Genomic DNA, 23,861 nt, shown 5'->3' with positions numbered 1-23,861 from the left:
GTTTGTCGCCGACTGTATCGGCATTACCATACTTCCTTGACATGCTCGAAGTATAGCGCAGCCGAAGTGTGAAAACGCACGGACCATCGGGGAGCCTCGTAACAGTTCAGCCTCAGCCTCCAGCATGCCAACCTGCCGCAAGATGTGCGGGAATCGACCTGGACTCTGCCCGAATGCATTGCCCTCACTCCGCGGTGGTCTCTCTGATCATCCGCTGGGATGAGCGTCTCGGGGCATTCCCGACAGCCAGTTGACGTGGTGGAGGAAGGAATCTCTGTACTGTGGGGCCCAGAAAATGCCACTAGTGAGTATGTTACCCTCGGTCTGTGAAACGGGATGCCATACTTAACCAATCTTCCTAGCATTGTCCTTATACACGGTCTCCAAGGCCATCCGAAGAATACATGGCTCTACAAGAAGTCTTCGGTATTCCGCTCCAGGAAAGCAGAAGCCGCGAGTTCCTGCTACTGGCCCGAAGACCTCCTCCCGCACGATTTCGCTACATGTCGCATCCTCACATACGGTTACGACTCCAGAATCATCCGCAACTTCTTCTCGGGCGCTGCGAACCGCACAAACATACTTGGTCATGCAAAGCTGTTCCTGGATGAGATGGAAGAACAACGTCGAGAGTGCCGAAACAGGCCCCTCGTATTTGTCGCTCATAGCCTCGGGGGCTTGCTTGTTAAAGCCGTGCTACGGCAAGCGTCAGAAACTAGCCCAGACCCAGCAAACGGCCGGTTCTTCCATCAAATACTCGCTGCCACTGTGGGTACCGTGTTCCTGGGCACCCCGCACCGTGGGAGTGACTACGCAGACTTCGCGAAAATGATTGCTAATGCGGCTCGAGCCGCACAACTAGACAGAAGCACCAGTCTACTCGCGGACTTGAAGCCAGATGCTTCAATGCTGGAGGTTCTAAATGAAAGCTTCTTACAACTAGTAGAGGAACACCAGTTCCAGCTGGTCACATTTGAAGAAGGCAGAGGACTCGGTATGCCCTTAATCGCAAGAGGGCCCGTCGTTCGGTCTTGGTCGGCGCATCTCGGGTTAGTCGAGAGCGTCGAGCAGAAGTACACGATCAATGCCGACCATCGGAATATGTGTCGATTCCACGGACGTGATTCGCCGGGGTACGGCCAGATCAGAAGGGCTATTGAGGGCTGCATTCAAAGGGGTGTAGGTAAAGCTCGCAGTGCCAACACGGATTTATACCGAATGCTGACTTGCTTAAGCGCGTATTGCACAGTTACTGAATGACTTGAGGACCCCGGAAATGGGAGCCCGTCTTCGCGATATAGAACCCCCTCATCAGAACACGTACTGATGGATTTTCGCGAACCGAAAGCTGGGCTTTATGGACTGGCTCGCGTCGAAAGAACCACTCTTTTGGATCAGGGGGAAGCCTGCGTCAGGAAAATCCACTTTGATGAAGATGGTCCTCGACGACGCGAGAACTAGTTCGGCCTTCGAGAGGAACGCAAGAGGAAAAACTGTAGTGGCTGCGTTCTTCTTCCATGACCGTGGCTCTGACCTACAGAAAAGCTTGGAAGGACTCTTGAGAGATGTCCTCTGGAAGATTTCCAAGGAAGTCCCCTCCCTCGGTCATCTTTTTCTAAATTCCTACGAGCAAAAGGATAGCCTAGTACGCGATTCAGGGAGCACTCCATGGACTCGGAGCACCACTCTCCCAATATTCCGCGCCATGATGGCACAAGACATCATCGAAGTCTCTGTTCTACTGTTTATAGATGCCTTGGACGAGTACTCCGGCCACCACAAGGATATCGCAATGTTTTTGGAATCATGCAAGGGGGCAAAGAAGACAAAGTTGAAGATATGCTTCTCCAGCCGACCTGAGCAGGAATTCCTTGACCGGTTCGCTGACACTCCCGGCTTTTATATCCACGAACAGACCGAAGACGACATTCGCAAAGTCATTGAGACTGAGTTCGATAACAACACTCGAATGAAGGGCTTTCTCGTAGGCGCTGACCACCAGGAGACGACGGCAGTCGTGGAGCTACAAAATCGAATCCTGGAATTATCTAACGGAGTTTTCCTCTGGACTAGGCTGATTCTGGACGAGCTTCTTGACGAGTATACAGGCGGCGCGACGCTTGAAGAACTCCGAGTACTTCTGGAGAAAGTCCCTGGAGATTTAGAGGATTACTATGACTACATGGTTGCGAACCGCATCAGCAAAGATGAACGACACGTGGTGGAACGGCGGCGCATATTCCAAATTCTACAATGCGGGGATGTCACTTCACTGCGCGAGTTATTCTTGGCCGTCGAATTGGCTACTGTGCGCGATCTCAGCACGTACAAGGCCACTTTACCGAGCGATCTTGACCACGCCAGACGTCGTCTGAAACGGAGATGCGGTCCCTTGGTGGAAGACAATCATCGCTTTCCGGCACCGAAGGGGTCAGTGATGGTAGAAGATCCATTACGTGACAAACATGAGTTGGACATCGGAGACTGCGACCCGTCTCTTATACGCAACAGACCTCAATTCCTTCACCAGACGGTGAAGACATGGTCCTCCAAGTCTCCTGGGATTTCTGTAGAAGGAAACGGGTACGAGTATCTCTTGAAAGCCGCTGTGCATACTGCACGATGTAACCGGGGTCTGTGGCCTGGCCATATCAATGTGCTAACCGCTCGCATACTGGGTGCCAACGCGGCCGGATCCGATACTCTCTGGATACCGTCCTGCATAAACGTCATAAAGATCGCCAGTCTTGACTGGGGCGGGGACTATGATGTATCCGTCCTTGCGGCCCTAGCAGGAGTTCCTTCGCTCTTGAAGAAAGCGCTCAAGACAACTGAAGCGCATACACCGGTGACCTTTAAACAATACTGCAGGTGGATTGCGGACTACAACTTCCGTAAGGTTGATGTTCATTGGGATGCGGAGATCCCCTCCACCATCATGGACCATGAATTGATATCCGAGTCCCTTCCTTACTGGACCGCAGCGACTTTCGATGATATCGGAATCTTGGATTCGTCTCTACGAGGAAACGACGCGGTATATCATTCAAGACGTAGGGTCGCAATACCAGCCGCCGCGGGAGGATGGATCCTAATGGAGGAGGTCATAGCGAGCCTCGTCGCAATGGCGCTTAGGAAGACCTCCCTGAAAGTTGAACATGGAGGCTACCCCCTACTCTTTCTGAATCTCATCAAGGATTTCGAAGTAGTGGCCAGCTTCAACGAGAATGATGGACAGCTATCAATCAGCCAGGCTAGAAGCTTGTTGGATGCCCGTACCCACCTTGGGAAGTGGAATGTAGGGGGAACAATTATGGGATCCCGCACACATGCGCACTTCCCCTCGCTACTTGCACTACCCGCACCTAGCAACCCTTACGTATCTGGAGGCCCGAGCTCCCAAAAGGGCTTGAAAAGGACAGAAGGTTTCTATAACTTTCCCAAGCAGGCGACGAAGGAAGGGTGAATCGAATCAAGCGGGCCGCGCAAGCATGGTGTGTGTGAAGGTACAAGACTTGTCGAGTTTTCGGAACACCTTTCCTCTCCAGCAGACTACGTCCTGTCTGCAAGTGAATGCGAAATACTGAAGTAACTTTTTTTTTTGCTCTCATGGGCCTCTGATTGGGTAATAGAATCCAGCGTGAGACAAGGTATTTCTGTCCTTTTCACGCCGGGAAAACCCACCCAGCCGAGAGCCAGTCTCGGAGCAAAGGCATGCAGTATGCTGCTTATTTTTGCTGCATGCCATTCGCCTGATCATACGAGCCAAAAAAAAACTTTCAAAAAAATTCTTCTGCACTAATTAATGCCTGCCAGCACGGCAGTGTTGAGAGGCTAAAAAGAGAAAACTGGGCTGTCGTAAACTCACCCGGGCATGCACGGCATATGAAGTCCATATGACCTGTAGACCTCTTCCTCTCTATGAGAGATAGATGATACGACAGGTGCACCGAATGCAGAGGAAATTATGATGTGGAGCTGGACAGCAACACCGCATCAAGGCAGCCCTGGAGATGATTGACGGACTTCGAGCGGGCGCTTGTACCACTTCGGTTAGGCTACCCGCTAATCCCTTTCTGGACAAGACACTTCACCTCGCTTACGCCCAGATCTGCAACCTCTCCCAACAGCATCCGGCTCCCCATCGCACAAAGCTCACCACGTGTCTCCCAAAACACAGCTTCGAAACAGGCGGCTTACTTGCCTATATCCGTCCGCCCTGTCAAACATTCGCATCAACGCCGCTTTCTTGGACAAATGCACGCTTCGGTAAGTGGCGGAGATTCCGCCAGGGGCGGGCTGCAGTAAGCTTAAGCGCACACCGGACTCCGGCTAGCCGTCTGCCTTATAGGTCCGTTGCCCGCGTTGGGAAAGCCATGTTTCCACTGCGGGAAGTTCTAGGGCCTGGCTCCCGGCCAAGCAACACAGGATAGGTGGAGATCTGTGGCCCGTTTCGAAAGCGGACTGGTGATCCGCCGGAGGGCCCAGGTTGTTGGGAGAGGGGTGCAGGTCCGCCGTGGCGCTGGATGGGAAGGTGCCTGGATTAGCTGCATGTTTCTGCGTTGCTGCGTGCCTGACTAAATGCTTGAAACCGGGCGTGGGCTGCGTGTACCTGCATGCATGAAGACGCGGTATAAGATGGCTATCTCCCCGTTTTTCCAGATTGCTTTTTGTCTCCGCCAGTCTTCTCTGTTGACTTACATCCAGCCCAGTCCTTCTTTTTTTGACTTTTCGTCAAGTCCATTCCTTCTTTTTATACGTTCCTTTTCAAGATGCTCAAGTCAGCACTCCTTCTGTCCCTGGCTGGACTTTCTACGTTCACCACCGCCGCTCCTTTCAAGCGTGGTGCTTCCGGAAAGCGTGGAGTAGCCTGTACGCGGCCTAGCTCTGCCTGCCCCATTGGCTATGTGCTAACTTAGACTAAGTCAACGATGCCTCGGTGACGAAGCTCTTTCCCACCAACGGCCAATTCTCCTGGTGCTACAACTGGGAGGCCACCCCCAAGGGAGGCGTTGCCGATGGCCTGGAATACGTGCCCATGCTGCACTCTACCGAGGATGTCTTCACTTCCGGCTGGGATGCCTTCGTCGATGAGGCCGTCGGGAACGGTGCGAAGCACCTTCTGAGTTTCAACGAGCCGGATCAGTGCGGGTATGTATCGTCGTCGTTGCTCACGCTCACGCCATCCTAACTGCGACCCAGCGGTGGAGGGACCTGCATGAACGACGTCGGCACTGCTGTAGCGGCGCACAAGCAATGGGTGCAGCCCATGGCTGAGAAGCACCCCAACGTCAAGATCGGCGCTCCTGCCGTCACCAATGGCGGTGCTCCTATGGGCCTTGCCTACCTCAAGTCCTTCCTCCAGCAATGCGATGGCTGCAAGATCGACTTTGCGGTTGCGCATTGGTATTCGCCCGGCGACGTCCAGGGCTTCAAGGACTACCTTAACAAGTTCCATGACGAGGTTAACATGCCGGTCTGGGTGACTGAGTAAGCCGAGCCCCTCCCGCCGGATAGAGTTGCTCTTTGAAGGACTTAGCTGACTTCCATCGAAGGTTCGCACCCACCAGCGGTGATATCGAGGGCTTCGTGAAGGAGGTCACGGCCTGGATGGACGGCCAGGATTGGATTGAGCGCTATGCCTATCACATGGCTGCGCCTGGTGTGCTGGTTGACGGTGGCAGCACAGGATTGTCGGCGCTTGGTAACGTGTATGCTTCCGCATAAGCGGCGTGCAGCCGTAGCGAAGACGGATGAGATGGGAGGAAAGTGAGACGAGGTCGTGATGCTGTTCGCATGCTTTTTGTCATTTGCTGCGGGCCTTGGCTTCTTGTTGATACCTTTGCATTGCCAAAACTTGTTTCCCGTTCATACTTTGCGGATCCTCTGTCGTGCCATGACGCTGTCATACTCACTCCAGCAACGTAGAGCGGGAAGAGCACCCGGGAGCCGTTCGGCTATTGTTTACGAATAGTCCTAAGGTACTCCAGCCCACCACCACCCGCCCGCGACGAGCACAAAGCAAAGGCATATAAGCCCCTTCACTCATCCTTCACTGCTGCTCATCTTCACGCCTTTCTCCAACTTCAAGAGATTTCGCACTAAACTGCTGATTCTACCTCTCTATGTGCCGTCGCGGACGTGCACTACGTCAACTAAAACTCTCAAAAGCAACACAAGGAGCCAAAATGCCCTCGACAGCCCCCAGTGCTGCCTATTATGGCGTTCTTGTCGCCTCGGTCGAAAAGTCGAAAGACGCTTCGATGGCACGGATGTTTTGTTCCCACTTCCGCCGTGCTTCGAACTTCCCAGCTACAACACCAAAAGAAGAAATCTCATCCCTGAATGCCTTCCTCTGAAAGCCCATTCCTAGGCGGACGAAACAAATCAAAACAAGTCAAAGCAGACTGCGACACATACCATTATCGGAATATAGACATACGAAACCGTCGAATTATGGGATTATGTCTGTCTCGCCTAATTCTTCCTTCTCAACACTCCCTCCTCGAAAACCAAAATCCTTCACCAATCTGGCGATGAGCCTCCAGAGACCCTTCTCCCATAAGGCGTCGTGAAGAACCCCAATAGTGCCCGGTCCTCGTCTCCGGATTACTTCCTCGCGGACTCCAGCTCACGCTTTGACCGAAACCTTGATAAGACAGACGCCATGGTCCTCCCGGAAACTCCGACTGGGCTAAAAAGACCATTTGGCCACTGTCATGGACTCTCATCCCGCTCTCTACGAGTCCATGCGCAATTCCCTCGCGTTCCTCTCCCAAAAGCCCCGCTAGACATTGGGCATGCGGGTGTGCGACAAAAATGGTCGCTCGGCGGAGTGCGTGTGGCCGACTAAAACCGATAAGTATGACGCAAAATGTGGTGCACTCTTTCGTTTGAAACCTAGAGGGGTATAACGGAAGCAGTTCTTTCCATCCGTCTGCCACGATAACATTGCGCTCCTTCTGCGAACCAGAAAACAAGGATATACGGTTCTATGAGCTGTGGAGAGAGTGGAGGGGAAGAAAGGCATTTACCAACTCCAATATGACTTTTCGAGGCGTTGAGATCTATCGATATACAGCATGCGATTCGCCCCCGCCATGTCTTATTCAAGCAAGAACCCTCGTTCTGAGATCAAAAGATCCTCACGCAAATGGCATGTGTGAGTTCGTCGAGAAGTCGCTCGTCACTCCTGAACTCTGTCTCACTCTCCTCGCTCCTCGCTCCTCACCAAAGTTACTAAAGCTCCCGACGTAATAAGATATGCTGGGGAGTCTGCGTGGTCTCGAAAAGCAAGTCACCCGACCTAACTTCCGCGGTCTCTTCAAAAGAGATTCTTTGATCGACGATGTTCTTCTCCGCAATCCAATCAATCAATACTTGCTCTACGAACTCCACGACCAAACTACTGATACCACGCCTAGTCAAATATGTGGGGAGGCGCGTGTCAAGCAAATGTCCAACATGCTTGGGTCGCGTGGAGCTGCATGTGTCCAAAGAGGAAACAACCGTTCCAAGGTTACGCATGATGAGGTACGGCCTAGTACTTCAATTCAAATAGCCGGAGGGGGTCTGTTCTCAGGCGCTTTCAAAACGAACAGGGAGATGTCACCACGGTCGCAGTGGAATCGACTTCGCGAGCGAAACATGCCTGGTTGGAAGGAAGCGAAAGCTGGAGTACCGAAAAAATCCGTTCAGGGGATATGATACTTCTTTGGATCTCTGTTACCAAAAGCAAATGTCAAACAAGTCATGAGAGTGCCGTGCTGTTCGACCAAATGCCGTCGACGACACGTATGTCTGTTGCTTGTAACCGTCGGTCCCAAATACCTGCCGAAGGCATCCATGCTGGCAGCTCGACACGACAAAGACATGAGCATAGAACCTTCGTGTCTCCGCATGTCTCCGGCGGTCTTCCCGCCCTCCAGCCCGGGTTAGATATAAAAGCCCTCTCTTTCTCCTTCCCTCTTTCACTCCACACATCGCTCCATGGCGCCGGGCTAAAATCCGATTGACGGGAGATCTATGGAGGCGGACTTCTCTAAAACAATCGATGAGAGGAATCATGTCTAACAGACCGCCAAAACGAGCTGATGGCCTTGCCGTGGGAGAGCTCTGGAGAGAGGAATTGCAGGATTGCGTCAGGATCCTAAGGCAAATGCCATGGTGTGAGGCCCGGTCAGGAGTGAGAATGTCTTTAGCTTCCCCGGCCGATGATGACGACCATCTCCTTAGTATGGAGGCCACCATTAGCTCATCTTCAGCCTACACAAACCCCTCCAATCAGCGTTCAACACTCCATCCGCAACTTCCACAGCGGCGACCGTCCAACTCGCCAGCGCCAACTCAACACCCCAAGCGCACACCGCACGCATCCAATGTCTCTTCTTGCCCCAAAGGCCCACTTCCGCGACCGTGAGTACGCCATTGGCTACGAAGAATATACCGATTCTCTTCTTCCCCTCCTCGTTCAGGAGTGGTGACAGCGCATACATGTGAAAAGTCGCCATAAGACCGAAGGAAGAGACGACGGCGACGGAACGAGCGAGGCTGCGAGGGAAGTGCAGGGATGAGAGGATATAGAGTGTCGGTGTATATGCGAGGCTGAGACATGGGGCAGCAAAGGCATTATGCCACGTCTCCGTCCAGAAAGATGCAAGGCTGTCAGCTAGGTATATTGGACCAAAGAGCGGTGGGCTGGACTTGTATCGCAACGTGAGTTGAAGCGTAGTCCATATCACCCAGATAGTTAAGAGAATGCCCAAGGCCTTCATGGGTAGATGCTGTGGCAGACCCTGAAGTAGGGTAAACCAGGCGGAGTGGACGATCAGCTGAACGGATTCTGAATAGAAGAATCCTCTTGCTTCAGGAGAAGACTGGAAGGGATACTGAGGCATCGGTGCATGACGGATCGGATTCGGCGTGAACGACTCGTAGCGTAGCTCCGTCATGAGAATGAGAGCCATGACAGAGGGCCTGGGAGGTTTGCCGGCGGTGTATGAGGGAAAGGAGTTTGTTAACGAGAGCATGTGAATGTCGAGAAGCTTCATGCTTGCGACAGCGACTGTGTGATTGTCAGCCTTAATTGGGAAGAATAGAGAGATGAGGAGTGATGAGCAAGACTTCGGGAGGAAGATTGAGAATCGCATACCCACCTCCAAAATTCAACAACGCCCTCAACGCCGCACACCTCACCTAGAATCCCAGCACAATCAGCACATATCTTCATTTAGTATCCATTCCACTCAGTTGGCTCACTCACCGCCACCGCCGCGCCCCACCCCCAAAAACCCCCCAGCGCTAGAGTCCCTAGCACCCTACTCCCCGCCATCCATCTCCTCGCCAGCGCCCAAAAGCTCGCATACATCAGCAGCCCGGGCACCGCTAGGGCGGCAAGCGCCGGCGGCGCATCGACAAGCAATTGGGTGAGGAGATCATCTTCAAACTCAAGGGCAACAGCAGCAACGGGCGGAAGCGGAGATGTCATCGGATAGCGACGGAAAGACGATAGCAAAAGGGAAGCAGGGGATAAGGAGACATGAGGATAGAAAATGAGAGAGTGGGGGACAGGTAGTAAGGTGTTTGTGGAGAGGGATGGTGAGATTTCGATATGCGGCGGCACGCACGGAGATAAAGGTGAGATCCCGGTTCGTGGCAGGCAGGGTCGGCAAGAGCGAATGGGTGACAGCCACATCGAATGTGGCGTCAGGGCTGTAAACGACTCGATGCCGTTGCCTAAGACATGCTGGCGTTTTTCCACAGGTAATCACACATGCGTCCGAAAGGGTTGTCGTGATGATGATGCGCAGTCTCATCTTCACAGTATTCTCATTCCTCTTCGGTACACTCGCGCTATACACGGTAGGTATCTCCACAGACTTTTCTTTCCTTACATGCAAGCTCCCGGTCCGATCCCTATGCACACGACCCAAATAGATATTAACGTCTAGACGTAGCCATGCCCTGCGGCCCGTCGCCAGCCTAGCATACCAGCACCGGCATTAAATTAAGAATTGAAAACAATAGGAGAATTGCACACTTCATCCATAAGCGTCCCGAAATGCTTGTAAAGACCAAGGAAAATGGAGGTTGAGCAAAGGAAATAGTATGTCGAGATGGTGGAGTATGTGCCGAGCCATGCTCCAGGCAGGGCTCGCGATGAGAGACATTGAATGCAGGGAATTCAATGAGAAGGATAAAGGGATGAGGGCGGTATCAAGTATGGCGAGAAAAAAAAGAACCGAGTCGCCTCAGGGGCAGCATCCCAATGCTAGCCACCAGACCATTTTCAGGGTATATGCAAAATCGACTAGCCGCGGAAAAACCGAAGACGCCTTCGCCGAGATATGTAAATGATGGGTCGTGGACACATATAAAGTTTTCACACCGGACGCTTCAAGTGGCAAAGCTCTTCTTCCGGCCGAAGATGGTTCGTGTCCGGCTCTTGTCGCGGGCCTTCTTTTCAGAGGTATCTTTCTTCACCGAGCGACCGGAGCGGACTGATCGAGAGTCGGATACGGTGGAGCCTTCGTCCATATACTTGTCTTTGTAAATCCTATAACGTGTAAGCAAATGGCTCACAGGATGAATACCTTCGGTCTTACCAGCTATTGCCAACCATGCTGACACCTTTCGCTTCAGCGGCTCGGTAGAATTTGGCTCCCTTCTTCATGTCCTTCTTGCAGCCCACACCTTCCGCATAGCAGTAACCGGCCTCCACAAGGGCGTCAGCGTCACCCCAATTTCCGGCGATTTCATAGCAACGCAAGGCGAGAGCCTTGTCTTGTGCCGCACCCCAGCCATTCATGTAGCACTTTCCAAGCTCATAGATAGCAACGGCATATTGTGCCCGATGCTGCTTCTTCTTGCAAAGGTCTGTTGATTGGCCATGCTTCAACTGGTCCTCATCTTCTGCGACTTCTAGTTGACCTGAGTCGACAGCACGACGCAGCCATTGGAAGGCTTCAGTCTTGTTCTCGCGCATGCCCCAGCCGTGGCGGCACGCGAGGCCATACCAGAACATGGCTTCAGGAAGACCAGCACGGGCAGCGAGACGGAAGTGGTACGTGGACTTCATAAGCTCGCCGGCTTCATGAAGTTCAATGCCCTTATCACAGTGCTCTTGCGCTGTGATTTGCTCCGCTCCAGTTGGCAATCCGCGAACGGTGCTGTTACTGGATGTGAGGGAGGGCGCGCCCCGCTCCATCGACGTGCTCCGAGTCGATGCTGGTTCGAATGACGGCCTTTGTTGGTCAAAAGAACGGGGAGGCGATTCTGGCGAAGGAGGCCGTGCGCGCTGCTTATTCTTGGGTTTATCCCAGCTGATCTGGCTGTTCAAGAAGTCCTCGATACCGATTGACTGGCGGTCGAGCTTCCGTCCCCGAGGAAGGCTAAACTTGGTGTAGGTGTAAGTTGCTGCGGGATTGGAGTAGTCTGTTGATCGGCGGAAGTCCTCGCTCGTCATGCTCACAGGAGTGTGAACAAGGTCGCTGGTGTAGTTGGTGACGGGGCTTTCAACAGAGTCTTGTCGAGCAGGGTGGCTGTCAAATGAGGGCCTCATAAACGCGCTCTCATCGGAAGCCTGCCTTGATGGGGCGTCCAAGGAGGGCCTTACGTCAAGGGATGGTCTGCTTATGCTGCTTCTGCTCATTGGTCTGGAGAAATTGAAGGCCGGACGTGGAAGTTGGTGACCGCCAACGGAGTACTCCGAAGACAGCGATGGGGAGCGAGGGATGGAAGGATTCGTAAAAGGCGTGAAGGGGGAATGCGACCTGGACAGGCTAGAGCTCGGCGACAGATTCCTCGCTTGAATGGAATCGTACGAGCCACCGAGCGACATATCTTCCACCTCATCCGCGCTATCACCGGGAACCGATCTGATGCTTGGCGACATCCTCGGCGAGCGCTGGGAGCGCTGCGATCCTGGAGACCGCGGAGGGAGAAGTCCGGGCTGAGATGGCTGTCTCCTCGGAAGAACATCCAGGGATTGCTGTTTCTTCACAGGCGGGCGTTGGAAGGGCTGTGAGTTCGAGCGAGGCATATTTGGCGAAACGGGAGTGGCCTCCTGCAATCCAATGCGGGGCTCGACTGGCTCTGGGGAGTGTGTCCTGGGGATATCGAAGTAGCCCTGTGGCGCAGACGTGACTGGATTCGCCTCCCCGATCGGGGGGAGGTTGTTCCTGTACGGCAGCGGTGGTTCATAATGAAACTGATCGCCGTCAAGCTGAGGGTAGAACGACTTGTGGCGGTCGCCGGAGACGTGCTCGCGTGGGGAGGGCTGGTTTTGGCGCGGGCTCGCAGGCGCAGGTTCCTCGTTGGGCGAGCCGACGGTGGAGTTCGAAAGCGAAGAGAAGTACCCCGAGCGGTTGCCGAACTCGTTCTGGATTGTGAGCGGCGCCAATCGACTGATGCGACGGCCGGCTCTTTCCTCCTGCTCAAATCTCTTTGCCAGCAGCCGTCCTTGCAGTGCGAGAGCGTCCAGCGGGGAGAGCGCGGGCGGCACCTCGCCGGCGCGCGGGCTGGGGAGGTCGTGCAGCGAGAGATTGCTCATGCTGCCATTGTGCGGAGAGTCGAAGGTGTGCGAGCGGAAGTCGAGGCCGCCCGGGCGATCTGGCCGATTAACCATGGCGGATGTGGTGAGCGGTTTCGAGTGTTCGGGCGGGATATGTCATGAAGTGAGGGTCGGCAGACGGCACGGTGTCGTCATGCGAGCGCGGTGAAACGAGGTGTCGAGGCAAAAGTCGAGGAATTATGCGCGGGCGGCGGCGTCTGTTAAGGTTCACGGTGGTGTGCTGGCTGGAACAGCAGGACCCGGGGTGGTGTGGCGACGGCCGGGCTTGGGCTGTGTTGGTGGTGGATTATGCAGATCCGAGCATGGTAGTGAGTGGGAGCAGTGGTGGTGGGAGTGGTGAGAGGGCGGGAGCAGCGGCGAGAGAGCGACAGGAAAGCGGGCGAGGCAGCGACGGCCTGGGTGAAGGAAACAGCGAGCGAGCGGCAACAGCGGTGGTGAAGAGACGGTGCACTTGGGGAGACTCCCGTCGGCGCGCCAGACTCTGCAGCCCAGGTGTTCTCCTTATTTTCGCTTGGCGACGCAGCAGGCGTCCGGGGTCACAACCGTTTCAGCAGCGTCGTGGAGGCCAATCACCGTCGGCTAGCATCCGGAGCAGGGGTCGCCGCTCAGGTCAGCGGCGAGAAATAGAAAAGAGGGTGCAGCGAATGCCGTCGAGGCGATGACGGCCTCATTCCATTCCTCGCTACACAGCCTGCGTGTCAGTGAGAGAGCGATCCCCGTGGCGGACTCCGCGTCGAGCCCCAAACTGCCCTCGAGCCGCCGCTGGGCCGCAAAGATGCGCACGTTTCACCACCTGGAATCGGAGCCGCCCACGCCTTCGGTTGTGCCTCCCGCTTGGAGGCTTCCATGACACATGCATGATGCGCGTCGACGATGGCCCTTCATTTGTGGAGCCGTAGCCGTCGCCGTCCCAGGCACATCGCTCAACGCTCTGCAGCTTGAGGTCGGTGGCGGCTCTCCAATCTCCCCACGAACCACTGTTCTCGTGCGCAACACCATCGTCAAGAGCTGAGTATCGTCTGTTTGTGCGACGTACCGCGACACAGAAAATTGACTGGAGAGTACCTCCACGCCCTAATAATAACCTTCTCCGGCGAGACCCCTCAGGCCGTCTGCCAAGGGCCCTATTCTTACATAACCAGGCCTGGTGCTCCTCAAATTACGATGCCAGTCCGCCAATAATGGACACGCGACCACAGCGGCACCGGCCGCGTCTGCAACTCCTAAAAGTTGGCTCGGAAATCAGCTTCATCAAACCGCCCTCTCGACCTTCTCCCACGACTGCACGCTGTCCTCTAGCTGCGGCTCTGCCGCTGCGTTCAGGGATACCCGCCGTACGCCCATCATCCACCCAACCAAGCCAGAGGGCGCCCAATTTCCCACCAGGTCGTACGTGACACTTCCACGACCGACTCGCCAGACTCTCCGCGGCCTCTTCTGCGTGAGGGCATCGAAGACGGCGTTGTGCAGCTCCCGTAGTGAGCTCCCCGTGCTCCCCGTCTGGCTTAGGAGTCCCCTGCTGTGCGCTATGCGACTTTGATTAACGAAGTTGTTAGCATATAACCGCCTAGCACTTGTGGGCCAGAGGAATGTGTTCGGGCCTGCAGTCGGCTGGAGGTGTTGTTTGCCCCCAACATGTGTGCAATCAAACGTCCCAAGCTTGAACTGACACACGTCAATCCCTAGCGTGCCGAGCTCTCCTCTCAAAGATGCTGTAAACCCCTCCAAAGCGCTCACCACGGCCGTTTCGACGCTGTGGAACGGGGGTCGCAGTGACGCCACGATGCTAGGCGTGAGCATCAAAACGCGAGCTTTGAAGTCGCAAATTGTCGGGAGAAACGCCTGTGTGACGGCGATAGTGTGCAGAACTTTGGCGTTCAAAACGTCCGACCATAGTTCCGGCGAAACCGTCTCGATCGGACCCGAGGGATAGATCAGGTCTGGCACAATGACAATACCACGGAAATGTAAGTTGTGCGGAGATGCTCCTGCGAAAGCGACATGAGGCCTAAGGAGCAGGTTGTTGAAGCGCTGCATAGCTTCCTGTGTGCCAAGGACATCTGCGACATCTAAATGCAGCGGCCTCACATCTGCTCTTGACTCGCTTTGTACTTGTTGTTCCTCTTCGAGGTCGGAGCATACGATGTATACGATAAAGCCGCGTCGTTCGAGGTCCAGCGACAGCGATTTCGTGATGGGCGAGTTCGGGGGGCCGGCGATTACTGACATTCATCATTAGCTCCGCCTTGAGGAATGCAAGTTTTCTATCATACCAATAACCTCCCTCCTGGCTCCGTTACTTGCTCTCCGCGCCCGCCGCTTCCTTGTGTGCTTCCTCTTTTCTCTCCATAGTAGAAACCCGCCTGTGCCGACGAAGGCGATGAGCGCTGCCGTTAGCGCGCGATTCCTTGAAACCCAGTCTTGCAGACGATGTATGTAGGCGCTTGTAGCACGATGCAAGGGCGGGGGAGGAGGAGCAGGCCGAGCGTTTTCGGGCAGCCAGCCCTCTGGCACAGTTCTCTTGATGTAGGCGGCTACGCTTTGGAAATGTCGGTCGCTGGCATCGAAGATGGATCCTGTGAATTTCCGGATGTCCTGCGAGTACTCCGCTAGCTATCGCGAGCTCCGTCAGTTACCGCAGCGTAAAGGCGACAGGCATAGCACTCACCACATCAAGAAAGTGCTGATCGTCCGCTGTCATTGTCGAGATTCGTGATGATAGCAGAAATGACAGTCAGCGGGGTCCAGCTCTCCAAAGGCGCGCCTGGACTGTAGTAGCGTTGCTCAGTCGTATCTCGGCCCTCAAAGAAGGCATCCCGCCGAGTGGCGAAGTACCTAGCCGTCAAGCCACATATGGCGCACGTGACGAGGCCCCATCTCGCCGCCGCGCGCGCCATCTAGAATCCTTCGCGTCGCATCTACAAATGCACATCTGCTAACGCGCAGGCTACTCATTTCACTGCTGCACTCGTACTTTATACCCATATAGACGCGGAGTCCGGCCCCGGAAACAGGTATCCATTTCGTTTTGTTCTGTCTTCACTGTGGTTCCTTCGCCGCGTGAACAGCTTACGTGGCGCTTGGTTGCCTCTCTTCCATTCATAATCATTTCCACGCTCTTCTACGCTATATTCACCCCCAGCGGTCTCTCCATCTTCGTCTCTCGGATCTGAAACGTTTATATTACCACGGTCACGGTTTGCCTCTAGCAATCAACCCGTCAACCTGGTCCCTGCCAGCAACTTCAACCACAGACGGAACTCTTCAAAGAATATTCATCAGACGGTTTTGACGCCACGAGAGAGGCACCATGAGGGAAATCGACTCGCATTTCGATGCGTACGAGCATCTAAAACATCTACCGCGCGAGGGCGAGGCGCTGCACATGCTTCGCAAGGCTGCGTCAATGGTAAAACCCATGATGAGGAAGCGCGGATGGAAAGTCGGCACTCTTGCGGAATTCCTCCCAGACGAACCTCAGTTGCTGGGTGCGTATAGCGACTAAAATGCGGGAAATCGCCGCTACTAACCATGCCACAGGCCTCAACATCAATAGAACGGAGAGGATCCTCATCCGGTTGCGCTATCATCATGACTCAAGACAGTTCTTGCCCATGGAGCAGGTCACAGATACCTTGTTACATGAGCTCTCGCATATTGTGTGGGGTCCACATGACCACAACTTCAACAACCTTTGGAACGAGCTTCGCGATGAACATCAGTCTCTCATTGCCAAAGGATACACAGGCGAGGGCTTCCTGTCACAAGGCCACAAGCTTGGTGGCAAGCGCATACCGCTGGATGAAATGAGACGACAGGCCCGCTTAGCTGCCGAGAAGCGGAGAGCCACGACAAATCGCAATGCGGGTGGTCATCGGTTAGGAGGTCAAGCGGTTGCCCGGGGTATAGACATGAGGAAGGTGATTGCCGACGCTGCGACGAGGAGAAACAGCATCACAGAAGGATGCGCGAGCGGGAGCTCAGAAGCCGGAAAGCTCTTGAACCAACAGTCGCAAGGAGGCTTCAGGACGAACGCGACAGAGGACGATGCAAATGACCTAGCTATCGCGCAAGCACTCCAGGAGCTCATGGAAGAGGAGGAAATGCAGAAGTTGGAGCAGTTATGCGCTCCGAGTGGAGGAGGCGGCTTGGCATGGGATCGCGAAAACGGCCTCCAGTTCGACAACGATCCACCATCCCGGAAATCCTCACCAGCGCCAAACGCCTACACACCAAAACCCGCGCCCTCGTCATCTCAGACTCCTTCTTCGAACTCACAGGGACGCCCGCTCTCCCGCCTCATCACCGAGAACTCGAATTCGCGCCCGAAATCCATAATACGCCCCGTCCGTAACCCGTCTCGCCTCATCTCCGAAGAAGAAGAGGCCGTCCGCAGCCGCCCGTTACCCGCTGCACCGGTATCTCCACCTCTGCCATCTCCGCCTTCGCTTAGCGTGCCTACAGACCCTGACAAGTGGGCATGCCCGCAATGCACGCTACACAACCCCCTAGAATTCCTCTCCTGCGAAGCGTGCGGCCTCGAGCAACCACCGCAACCGATTCCGCAAAACAAGCGCTACGGTCCCTCGCATCATCCGGCTAGCTTACCGAAACCGCCCCCTGCATCAGGGCTACGGGGCCCCGGGGCTACCCCGTTCGAGCCAGCACGAGGACGGCTGGGTTGGAATTGCTTGAATTGCGGGACGTTTATGGAGAATCAGTGGTGGACGTGTTCGCTTTGTGGGACCATGAAGGCGGATTCGTAACAGGACCGGAAGACCAGGATTGACGACGGTTTGGATGGAAGGATACCGGCCGTGTGAATGAGTACAACATGTGACAACGCTTTTCACTTCTGTATAAATGATACCAGGCGGAGGAATAGGACGGGCTTCTTGCTTGCATTCTCCAGAGTCGGGAGTTGGGATGAAGGGCGCATGGCATCTATAGACGAACGAGCGAGCAATCGAATATACGAGTCAATCCGCACATATCACTAGTGTACATATTTATGGATGCGATACGGGCTAGAGCGCAGCCCCAAGGGTCCGCGTTACCACTTCATTTATCTACCATAACGGGATTAGCCCAGTCTCCGTGTGCGACGCACGCGCCCGCGGCGCTCAAATCTTCGCACCCAATACAGCTCGCTACTTGTGAAAGATGACCTTGTACTTGAACTGCGTCGGGAACGACTTATCCGTAATCACCATCTCCTCTCCATCCTCGACGAGTTCGCTCATCTTCTTGGTCAGATTGTGGCGCGTCTGGCGCTCCAAGTCCGCCAAGCTCTGAATGTACAGCGAGTGCTCCCCCGTCCGAATCGACGGCTTCTTAAGCTGCGCTTCCGGCCTCTCTGCCAGACTGTCCACAAAGTCCTGCAGCGTCCAGTTCGGATTGACTTGCAGCGGGCGAGCGATGGTGCCTGCGCCACATACGGGACAGTCGTCTTTCTTCTGGTGCTCGAATGTGTACGTGTAGATGCTCTCGTCACCGGTGTACATCATGTAGTTGTCTGTTTCGGGGAAGCCGAGGAAAGGATTCGTGTTTGTGGCGATTTTGAAGGCCTCGTTGCAGCAGCTCGCTGCTACGATGGCGTTGGTCGACGCAATGGCTGGGATAATGTTCTTGACGACTCCTTGAGTCATCGAGTAGGTGACGCCGGGGATGTTGAATTCCTGCGCGCGCTTGAGCGCTTTCTGGTACAGCCACGTGATGTGCTCCGGGTCGTCCGTGTCGAGCGTGATTTCCTTGCGCTCTTCTTCCCATGCGATGATGTGCGCCCACTCGATGCAGTGCTGCGGCTGGCGCGGAATGGTGGCCAGCGTACATAGCGGGACTGCAGCACGCGGAGCATGCATATCCAGCTGGCATTCGATACAGCTCGTCATAGTCGGGAAAATAACCCGAGCCTGGCCTTTGAGCCCCTCGGTCCCGCCATCAATCAGCGGCTTCAGGCTATCGGGATTCTCAGGGTCCACCATACCCACAAGCGTCGCGTTAATCCACCGCCGCGCCTCGATGCTGTCGAGCCCGCACACGATCATGGCAAATTGCATGTAGTACTCTTCGTCTTTGTCCTGGATCTTGCCGCAGTAAGGGGTAATCTTTACACCTTTGACGCGGGATTCAACGAAGCGCGCGGCAACTTCTGCCTTGGGCTTGCCCACGTCGGATGCGCGGAAGAGGAATTGGCGGTTCAAGTTGGAGACGTCGATGGTATCCATGTCGATTACGTGGATGTCTTTGAAGCCGGAGAGAGCGAGATTTTTGAGTATTTCGCAACCTAGCCCGCCGGCTCCGCTGAGGTGTGTGTTAGAGTCTCTAGAGGTGTTGGGAGTATAGGGCTGGCGTCGGACTCACATGACTCTGCATGTTGTTAGCTTCAATCTGCTCTAATTGTTGGGCTGCACAGGGGCTTACAGTATCTTTGCGCGCTCCAAACTCTCAATAACAGGCTCCCCAGGCATGAAGGAGTCTTCATCCGTAAACGGACCCGGCCGGTTTAGTATCTTGTCCAGGTACTTCCTGTGGCACAAGGTTAGTTTGTTTAAAGCTTCAAGGTGGTTTGAATCTACCATCGTGCTCGCGGTGCCTCTGAATCATTCGGCAATGTCGATCCTGCATTAGCTTCCATCGTTTTGTGTGGTTGTGAGTTTGTTGCGGAAGAGGTTGACGTTAGACGCGGTTGTTGTAGGCACCTGCGTTAAGGTCGAATTAAGTTAGTGTAATGCCAAGGCGCTAGTGTTTGGGGCAGGTATTACCGACCGCAGCGTCAGCCCAACGATCCTTTGCGTGAATAGCCTTCCTACTTTCCAAAGTACCTGTCGTGTCTATGAGTCCGTTATAGATACAGCCTGAGTCGTTTGTTCAATTCCGACTATGAACAAACCGCCATGGACGACTTCCTCACCCCGGTCTCCACCACCAAGGTGAAGCGGTCCGGCGACACCGGGCCGCTTATTCAAGAGTCTCATACCTCGAATACGAAATCTAAATACACTACGATAGACTCGCCCGACTCAGCCATGGAGGCTTTCAGAGGCCAGCCGGATCTAGCAACCGTCAGAAGGGTTGTACAATACCTTGCCACCGAATCCAACACCAAGGATGGCTTCAACCTCCTCATACCCGATCCTGTGTCTGCCAATATCGCATATCAGCTCGTCAACACAACGATTCCGGATTACTGGAGGACCTTGAAAGAAAATGGGATCGAAAGACAGCACATCATAAGATGTCTACAAAATCCCTGTGGCATTGGAGCAGTTATCACTCGCCTGCGTCCCCTGATCGCAGACTGCCGTCAGAAGAAGCCAGTTGGCAACATAAGGGACGCATCGTCTCATATTGAGGACCTTCTAGAAGTTCTGGAGCGAATACTTCACGGAGATCGCTCGCCAAGCCAGGTTTGGAGCGATATCCAAACTCATGCGAAGAATTCAGTCCAAAGCAGGATGATGTGGAAAGAGTTCGTTACGCAGGTTGCTTCTGGAAGAATATTGTCGCTTGTGGCTGAGGCGGAGGATGTGCTTAAGGAAAGGGAGGGGTCGAGAACAGCTTCATGGCTTGCTGATGGCAACGAATACGGAAATTGGTTGGGCCAGAACATCGCTGCGTTCATGAACAATTGTGACAAGACAGATGCGTCTGTTGCGGCTGTGGTCGAGCTCTGCAGTAAAACGTTGACGTTGGGCTATACCGGTAAGTACTCTCCCGCCGTTGGACATAATCGGACTCTAACATCATAGATCGTATCGTCAATGCCATGCTATTGGTTCTTATTGACACGGAATCAATCAACGCGTTTGAGTTCTTTCTGTCGAAGATGAAAGCTTTCGAGCAGCGAAAGTATATCAACTCCGCCATTACAGTCCTCGCGAAGCAGTACTTCGCATCAGCTGTAGAGAGCAAAGAGGATGCCTTTATCAAGCCTTCGTTGATCGTGTCCGGTGTTGCTACTTTCATTCACATTCTGATCAAAAACAACGAGCTGTTGAGAGAGCACCTCGTCTCAACCATGACCAAGGCTACTATTCCATCCTTGGATGATTCGCTTGCTGCCCGCCGGAGTGTTATTGCTGCAATAGCTCAGGATGAAGGTTAGTAGTGCCACTTGCCCCAGAAGCCCTTTCTGACAGTCCATAGATAATCTCCAGACCCTCCTCGAAAATAGTCTGAAGCTGTTCGGTGATTCATTCTACATCAAGCACACCCCTATTTTGCAGCAGGAAGGTAAGTCGTATATACCCGCTGTGTGTAAGCTCCACTAACTAGGAAGCGATTGCTCAAACTCTCGTCATAACTTGTGGCTACGTCCAACGCTCTCAGCCTATGTTCCTAACCATGATGGCGAAGTCAAGCTATCATGTTACCGGCATGTCAAATCGCATAGGCGCAAGTTCGCCTAGAGCCCGCTTCCTGGGCATCGCAGTTGGCACTGCTATCTCGAAAATGGTCGACAACCCCGAGTTGCAGCTCAAATTCGATCTGGATGGAAACGAGGCTATTGAGGCGAAGTGGTATCAGCGTCTCACGGAGATCAATGACAAGCTGGGAAACATTGAGGCCTTAAGAACGAGAGACAAGCCGAACATGCCGAAGCGCCGGGAGCCGACAGCGGAGATGGTTTCGAGATCAAAGCCGCCGGCAACCAAGAAAGCTAGAGCCAGGCCATCCAAAGCAGCAGCCATTACAGAAATCAAGGGTCCCCGCATCATCGAGGTCTTCTCCGACTCAGAAGAAGATGAAGACGCCGACCTGGTTCCCTACTCGAAGCCCGACTCCGACCCAGAAGACGACACCGACGATCCCACGGAAATCAATCGCAACAAACCCACCGCCCCAGTCTACATCCGCGACCTCATCGTCGGCCTGCGCGACCAAGAAAACTACGACCGCCACGCCCTCGCGCTCTCCACCGCCGCGCCCCTCATCCGCCGCAAAGCAAACTTCGGCACTGAAGTAACGGACCACATCGAAGAGCTAGCTACCATCCTGGTAGGCCTACAAGATAACCTGGAGCTGGAGGGTTTTGCAGAGCAGAGGCAGCAAGCACTCATTGCCGTCCTGCTCGCCAAACCCGCGCCTATGGCGCAATGGTTCGCCCGCGCTTTCTTCTCCGGCGACTACAGCCTCACACAGCGCACCGCCATCCTCACCACCCTCGGTCTCGGCGCGCGAGAACTCGCCGGCCTAAAGGACTCCTCGACCGAGGACCTCATCCCACCAACCCCCTCCTTCCCCAGCAAACAACTCCCACCGCACCTCCACGCTCTCTACTCTTCCCCCTCACCCACGAACGAACCACTAGCAAAGATAACAAGCTCCCTCTCCAAACAACTCCTCTCCCCCCTCGCCGCCCAAGCCGCCGACCAACTCACCGGCCCCAACATCCTCAAAATGCGCACCTTCTCCTCCCGCATGGCCGTTGAGTCGCGCCGCCAGAAACCCATCCCCAACGCCCTCGCCCAGATCGTCGCCGACAACTTTTTCTTCCCGCTCACGGGCCGCTGGTGGATCCAAATGCGCGCGTCGAACCCGGCAGACTCCATCTACACTTCCACGCACCTCCTTCCCGCCTTTCTCCACACCCTCGCTCTCCTCATGCAGGCCTCTGGGCCCAACACGCTCGCGCTCCCGCAGATGACGCGCGAGCTCTGGGATTTGTTGCTGTCTGTGCGCTCGCTTGCGCTGAGTGATAAACCGATACTGGGGGCGTTGTTGTTTGCGTTCCTGATGTTGCTGGAGACTAATGAGGATAAGGAGCGGTTGGCGACGGAGCAAGGCAAGGAACTGCTGGAGACGCAGGAGTGGGTCAGGATGGTGTTTGAGGGGTTGCCGGCAGGGGAGGAAGGGGGCGAGGATGAGAGGGTGAGGGTTTTGGCGGCGGGCGTGGTGGTTAGAGCCCAGGAGTTGGTGGAGAGGTATCAGAGGAGGTTGGTGGGAGACTTGATGGATTACTGATTGTGGACTGGTGGGATCCTTTTTCATCTTGGGGAAACTGTGATTAGTTGGGAAGGCGAATCACGCAGAGTCGGCACTATCGTTTCGAAATTAGAGAAAGCGTTGTGTTGACTGATACATCTGATATGTACATATGCTACAATGCCTGCCCAACCCGCTGGCTCAAGCAACCTGAGGCACAACCTGAGGGGCATCCTTCTGTCTATATTTCTTTTCCATAGCGTCCTCCTTCCCAAACGGTTTGTCATCTCCATCCAAAACCCTCCTAACCTGTAAGTGAGCCTCTGCGCCATGCATCCCCACAATCTTCAGCCTCTTCTCCAGCGGTCCCCACACTTTCACCGGCGGCGCCTCCCCCCTGAACAGTTCCCGTCCCCTATGGATCAACTCATTCGCCTCAAAGCTGCCCGGCGCATACCTCGGCACATACGGCACGCGATCCCACTCCTTCCTCTGCAATCGCAGCAAGTGTTGTACCATACCGTCGGGCATTGCCTGCCCGGGGTCTACGTCTTGTTGTCCCTGGGCTGGGGCGGCTTTGGAGGAGGCTTTCTTCTCGCGGCGTTTCGGGGCTGCTTCGCGGGAGGAGGTGGAGGATGGCCCGCGGCCGCGCAGATTGGGACCGCCGGCGCGAGAGGGGCCTGCGTTTCGGGTTATTCGTAGTTTGGACGGGGCGCGGACCATAGGGCCTGGGGGCGGAGCGGCGCCGCGGGTTGCTAGTGGGCCTACGCCGACGCGGGATATGAGTGGTTTGCGGGTTTGCCCTGTGCCTTGGGGTGTTTGCTGCGACTCGCTGGTGGCATCGGCTGTGCCTTCAGGGCGTCGTGGTCGGAAGGTCCCCTTTATATGCTGGCCGCTGGGGAAGACACCCGCTCCTAGACCCGCGTTCTGGGGGAGTGGACGGCGGAATTGGAGAGAGTTGACTGCGCGTGCCTGCTTCGCATTGCGGGTTCTGCGGGTCTCGCGCTCAGGAGTTGAGGATGGAGCTGTAGACGCCATGTCAATATAACTTCTTACGAAGACAATTGAAACCGCACGTCACATACCAGGCGGAGGCGCTGGTCCATCACCAGGCTGCTCCTCAAGCCTGCGAGCAGATCCATGGAAGGATCGTGCGCAGGAATTCGATATTGCCGCTACATCTTTCGTCAATGGCCGCCGTATCGCGCCCAGGGAAGGGCACATATGTCGCTGGTACATGGCGGCAATTGATGGAGGAAGCTCGCTCGTCGGTGAACTTTTCGGATGAGCTCTGCGCACTTTGTCTTGGCGCGACAGGGGTCCTTCGCGTTGACCGTGTGCGACACACGTGCGGTCTACCATT

General features: G+C 54.9%; 9 protein-coding genes across 9 annotated transcripts; 4 read left to right on the top strand and 5 right to left on the bottom strand.

Moving 5' to 3' along the window:
* Positions 1–219: 219 nt before the first annotated feature.
* On the top strand, positions 220–3,466 carry BU26DRAFT_501549 (uncharacterized protein; the record flags this gene model as incomplete). Its single annotated transcript, XM_033826575.1, has 3 exons — positions 220–308; positions 363–1,183; positions 1,380–3,466. 3 exons carry the CDS (start codon positions 220–222, stop codon positions 3,464–3,466), a joined length of 2,997 nt encoding a protein of 998 aa, XP_033688357.1.
* Positions 3,467–4,704: 1,238 nt separating this feature from the next.
* BU26DRAFT_515720 (glycoside hydrolase family 128 protein) lies at positions 4,705–5,952 on the top strand. Its single transcript, XM_033828142.1, has 4 exons — positions 4,705–4,872; positions 4,926–5,151; positions 5,203–5,490; positions 5,556–5,952. The coding sequence occupies exons 1-4, from the start codon at positions 4,773–4,775 to the stop codon at positions 5,725–5,727; spliced, it is 786 nt and encodes a 261-aa protein (XP_033688356.1). The 5' UTR covers positions 4,705–4,772; the 3' UTR covers positions 5,728–5,952.
* Positions 5,953–7,978: 2,026 nt separating this feature from the next.
* BU26DRAFT_221255 (uncharacterized protein) lies at positions 7,979–9,290 on the bottom strand. The gene is made up of 3 exons (XM_033820756.1): positions 9,263–9,290; positions 9,156–9,195; positions 7,979–9,064 (listed from the first exon to the last, which is right to left on the bottom strand). Exon 3 carries the CDS (start codon positions 9,048–9,050, stop codon positions 8,250–8,252), a length of 801 nt encoding a protein of 266 aa, XP_033688355.1. The 5' UTR covers positions 9,051–9,064; positions 9,156–9,195; positions 9,263–9,290; the 3' UTR covers positions 7,979–8,249.
* Positions 9,291–10,375: 1,085 nt separating this feature from the next.
* BU26DRAFT_221194 (uncharacterized protein) lies at positions 10,376–12,991 on the bottom strand. Its single transcript, XM_033820755.1, has 2 exons — positions 10,605–12,991; positions 10,376–10,555 (listed from the first exon to the last, which is right to left on the bottom strand). The coding sequence occupies exons 1-2, from the start codon at positions 12,623–12,625 to the stop codon at positions 10,396–10,398; spliced, it is 2,181 nt and encodes a 726-aa protein (XP_033688354.1). The 5' UTR covers positions 12,626–12,991; the 3' UTR covers positions 10,376–10,395.
* A 570-nt stretch (positions 12,992–13,561) lies between these two features.
* On the bottom strand, positions 13,562–15,386 carry BU26DRAFT_477492 (DUF1776-domain-containing protein). Its single transcript, XM_033825607.1, has 3 exons — positions 15,240–15,386; positions 14,845–15,184; positions 13,562–14,793 (listed from the first exon to the last, which is right to left on the bottom strand). Exons 1-3 carry the CDS (start codon positions 15,270–15,272, stop codon positions 13,823–13,825), a joined length of 1,344 nt encoding a protein of 447 aa, XP_033688353.1. The 5' UTR covers positions 15,273–15,386; the 3' UTR covers positions 13,562–13,822.
* Positions 15,387–15,486: 100 nt separating this feature from the next.
* BU26DRAFT_515716 (WLM-domain-containing protein) lies at positions 15,487–17,589 on the top strand. The gene is made up of 2 exons (XM_033828141.1): positions 15,487–16,059; positions 16,112–17,589. Exons 1-2 carry the CDS (start codon positions 15,882–15,884, stop codon positions 17,335–17,337), a joined length of 1,404 nt encoding a protein of 467 aa, XP_033688352.1. The 5' UTR covers positions 15,487–15,881; the 3' UTR covers positions 17,338–17,589.
* On the bottom strand, positions 17,570–19,253 carry BU26DRAFT_515715 (uncharacterized protein). Its single transcript, XM_033828140.1, has 4 exons — positions 19,150–19,253; positions 18,995–19,099; positions 18,935–18,940; positions 17,570–18,874 (listed from the first exon to the last, which is right to left on the bottom strand). The coding sequence occupies exons 1-4, from the start codon at positions 19,206–19,208 to the stop codon at positions 17,722–17,724; spliced, it is 1,323 nt and encodes a 440-aa protein (XP_033688351.1). The 5' UTR covers positions 19,209–19,253; the 3' UTR covers positions 17,570–17,721.
* A 123-nt stretch (positions 19,254–19,376) lies between these two features.
* On the top strand, positions 19,377–22,898 carry BU26DRAFT_477486 (uncharacterized protein). Its single transcript, XM_033825606.1, has 4 exons — positions 19,377–20,275; positions 20,323–20,673; positions 20,720–20,806; positions 20,853–22,898. Exons 1-4 carry the CDS (start codon positions 19,468–19,470, stop codon positions 22,535–22,537), a joined length of 2,931 nt encoding a protein of 976 aa, XP_033688350.1. The 5' UTR covers positions 19,377–19,467; the 3' UTR covers positions 22,538–22,898.
* On the bottom strand, positions 22,630–23,739 carry BU26DRAFT_450060 (uncharacterized protein; the record flags this gene model as incomplete). Its single annotated transcript, XM_033824734.1, has 2 exons — positions 22,630–23,523; positions 23,584–23,739. Coding segments are annotated over 2 exons (980 nt in total), but the record flags the coding sequence as incomplete, so codon positions are not given.
* Positions 23,740–23,861: the final 122 nt, after the last annotated feature.

This window comes from Trematosphaeria pertusa (genome assembly GCF_010094035.1).
Source record: "Trematosphaeria pertusa strain CBS 122368 unplaced genomic scaffold BU26scaffold_3, whole genome shotgun sequence".
Lineage (NCBI taxonomy): Eukaryota > Fungi > Ascomycota > Dothideomycetes > Pleosporales > Trematosphaeriaceae > Trematosphaeria > Trematosphaeria pertusa.
The sequence above is the reverse complement of the archived record's forward strand: the minus strand, read 5'-3'. Positions and strand labels throughout refer to the sequence as shown.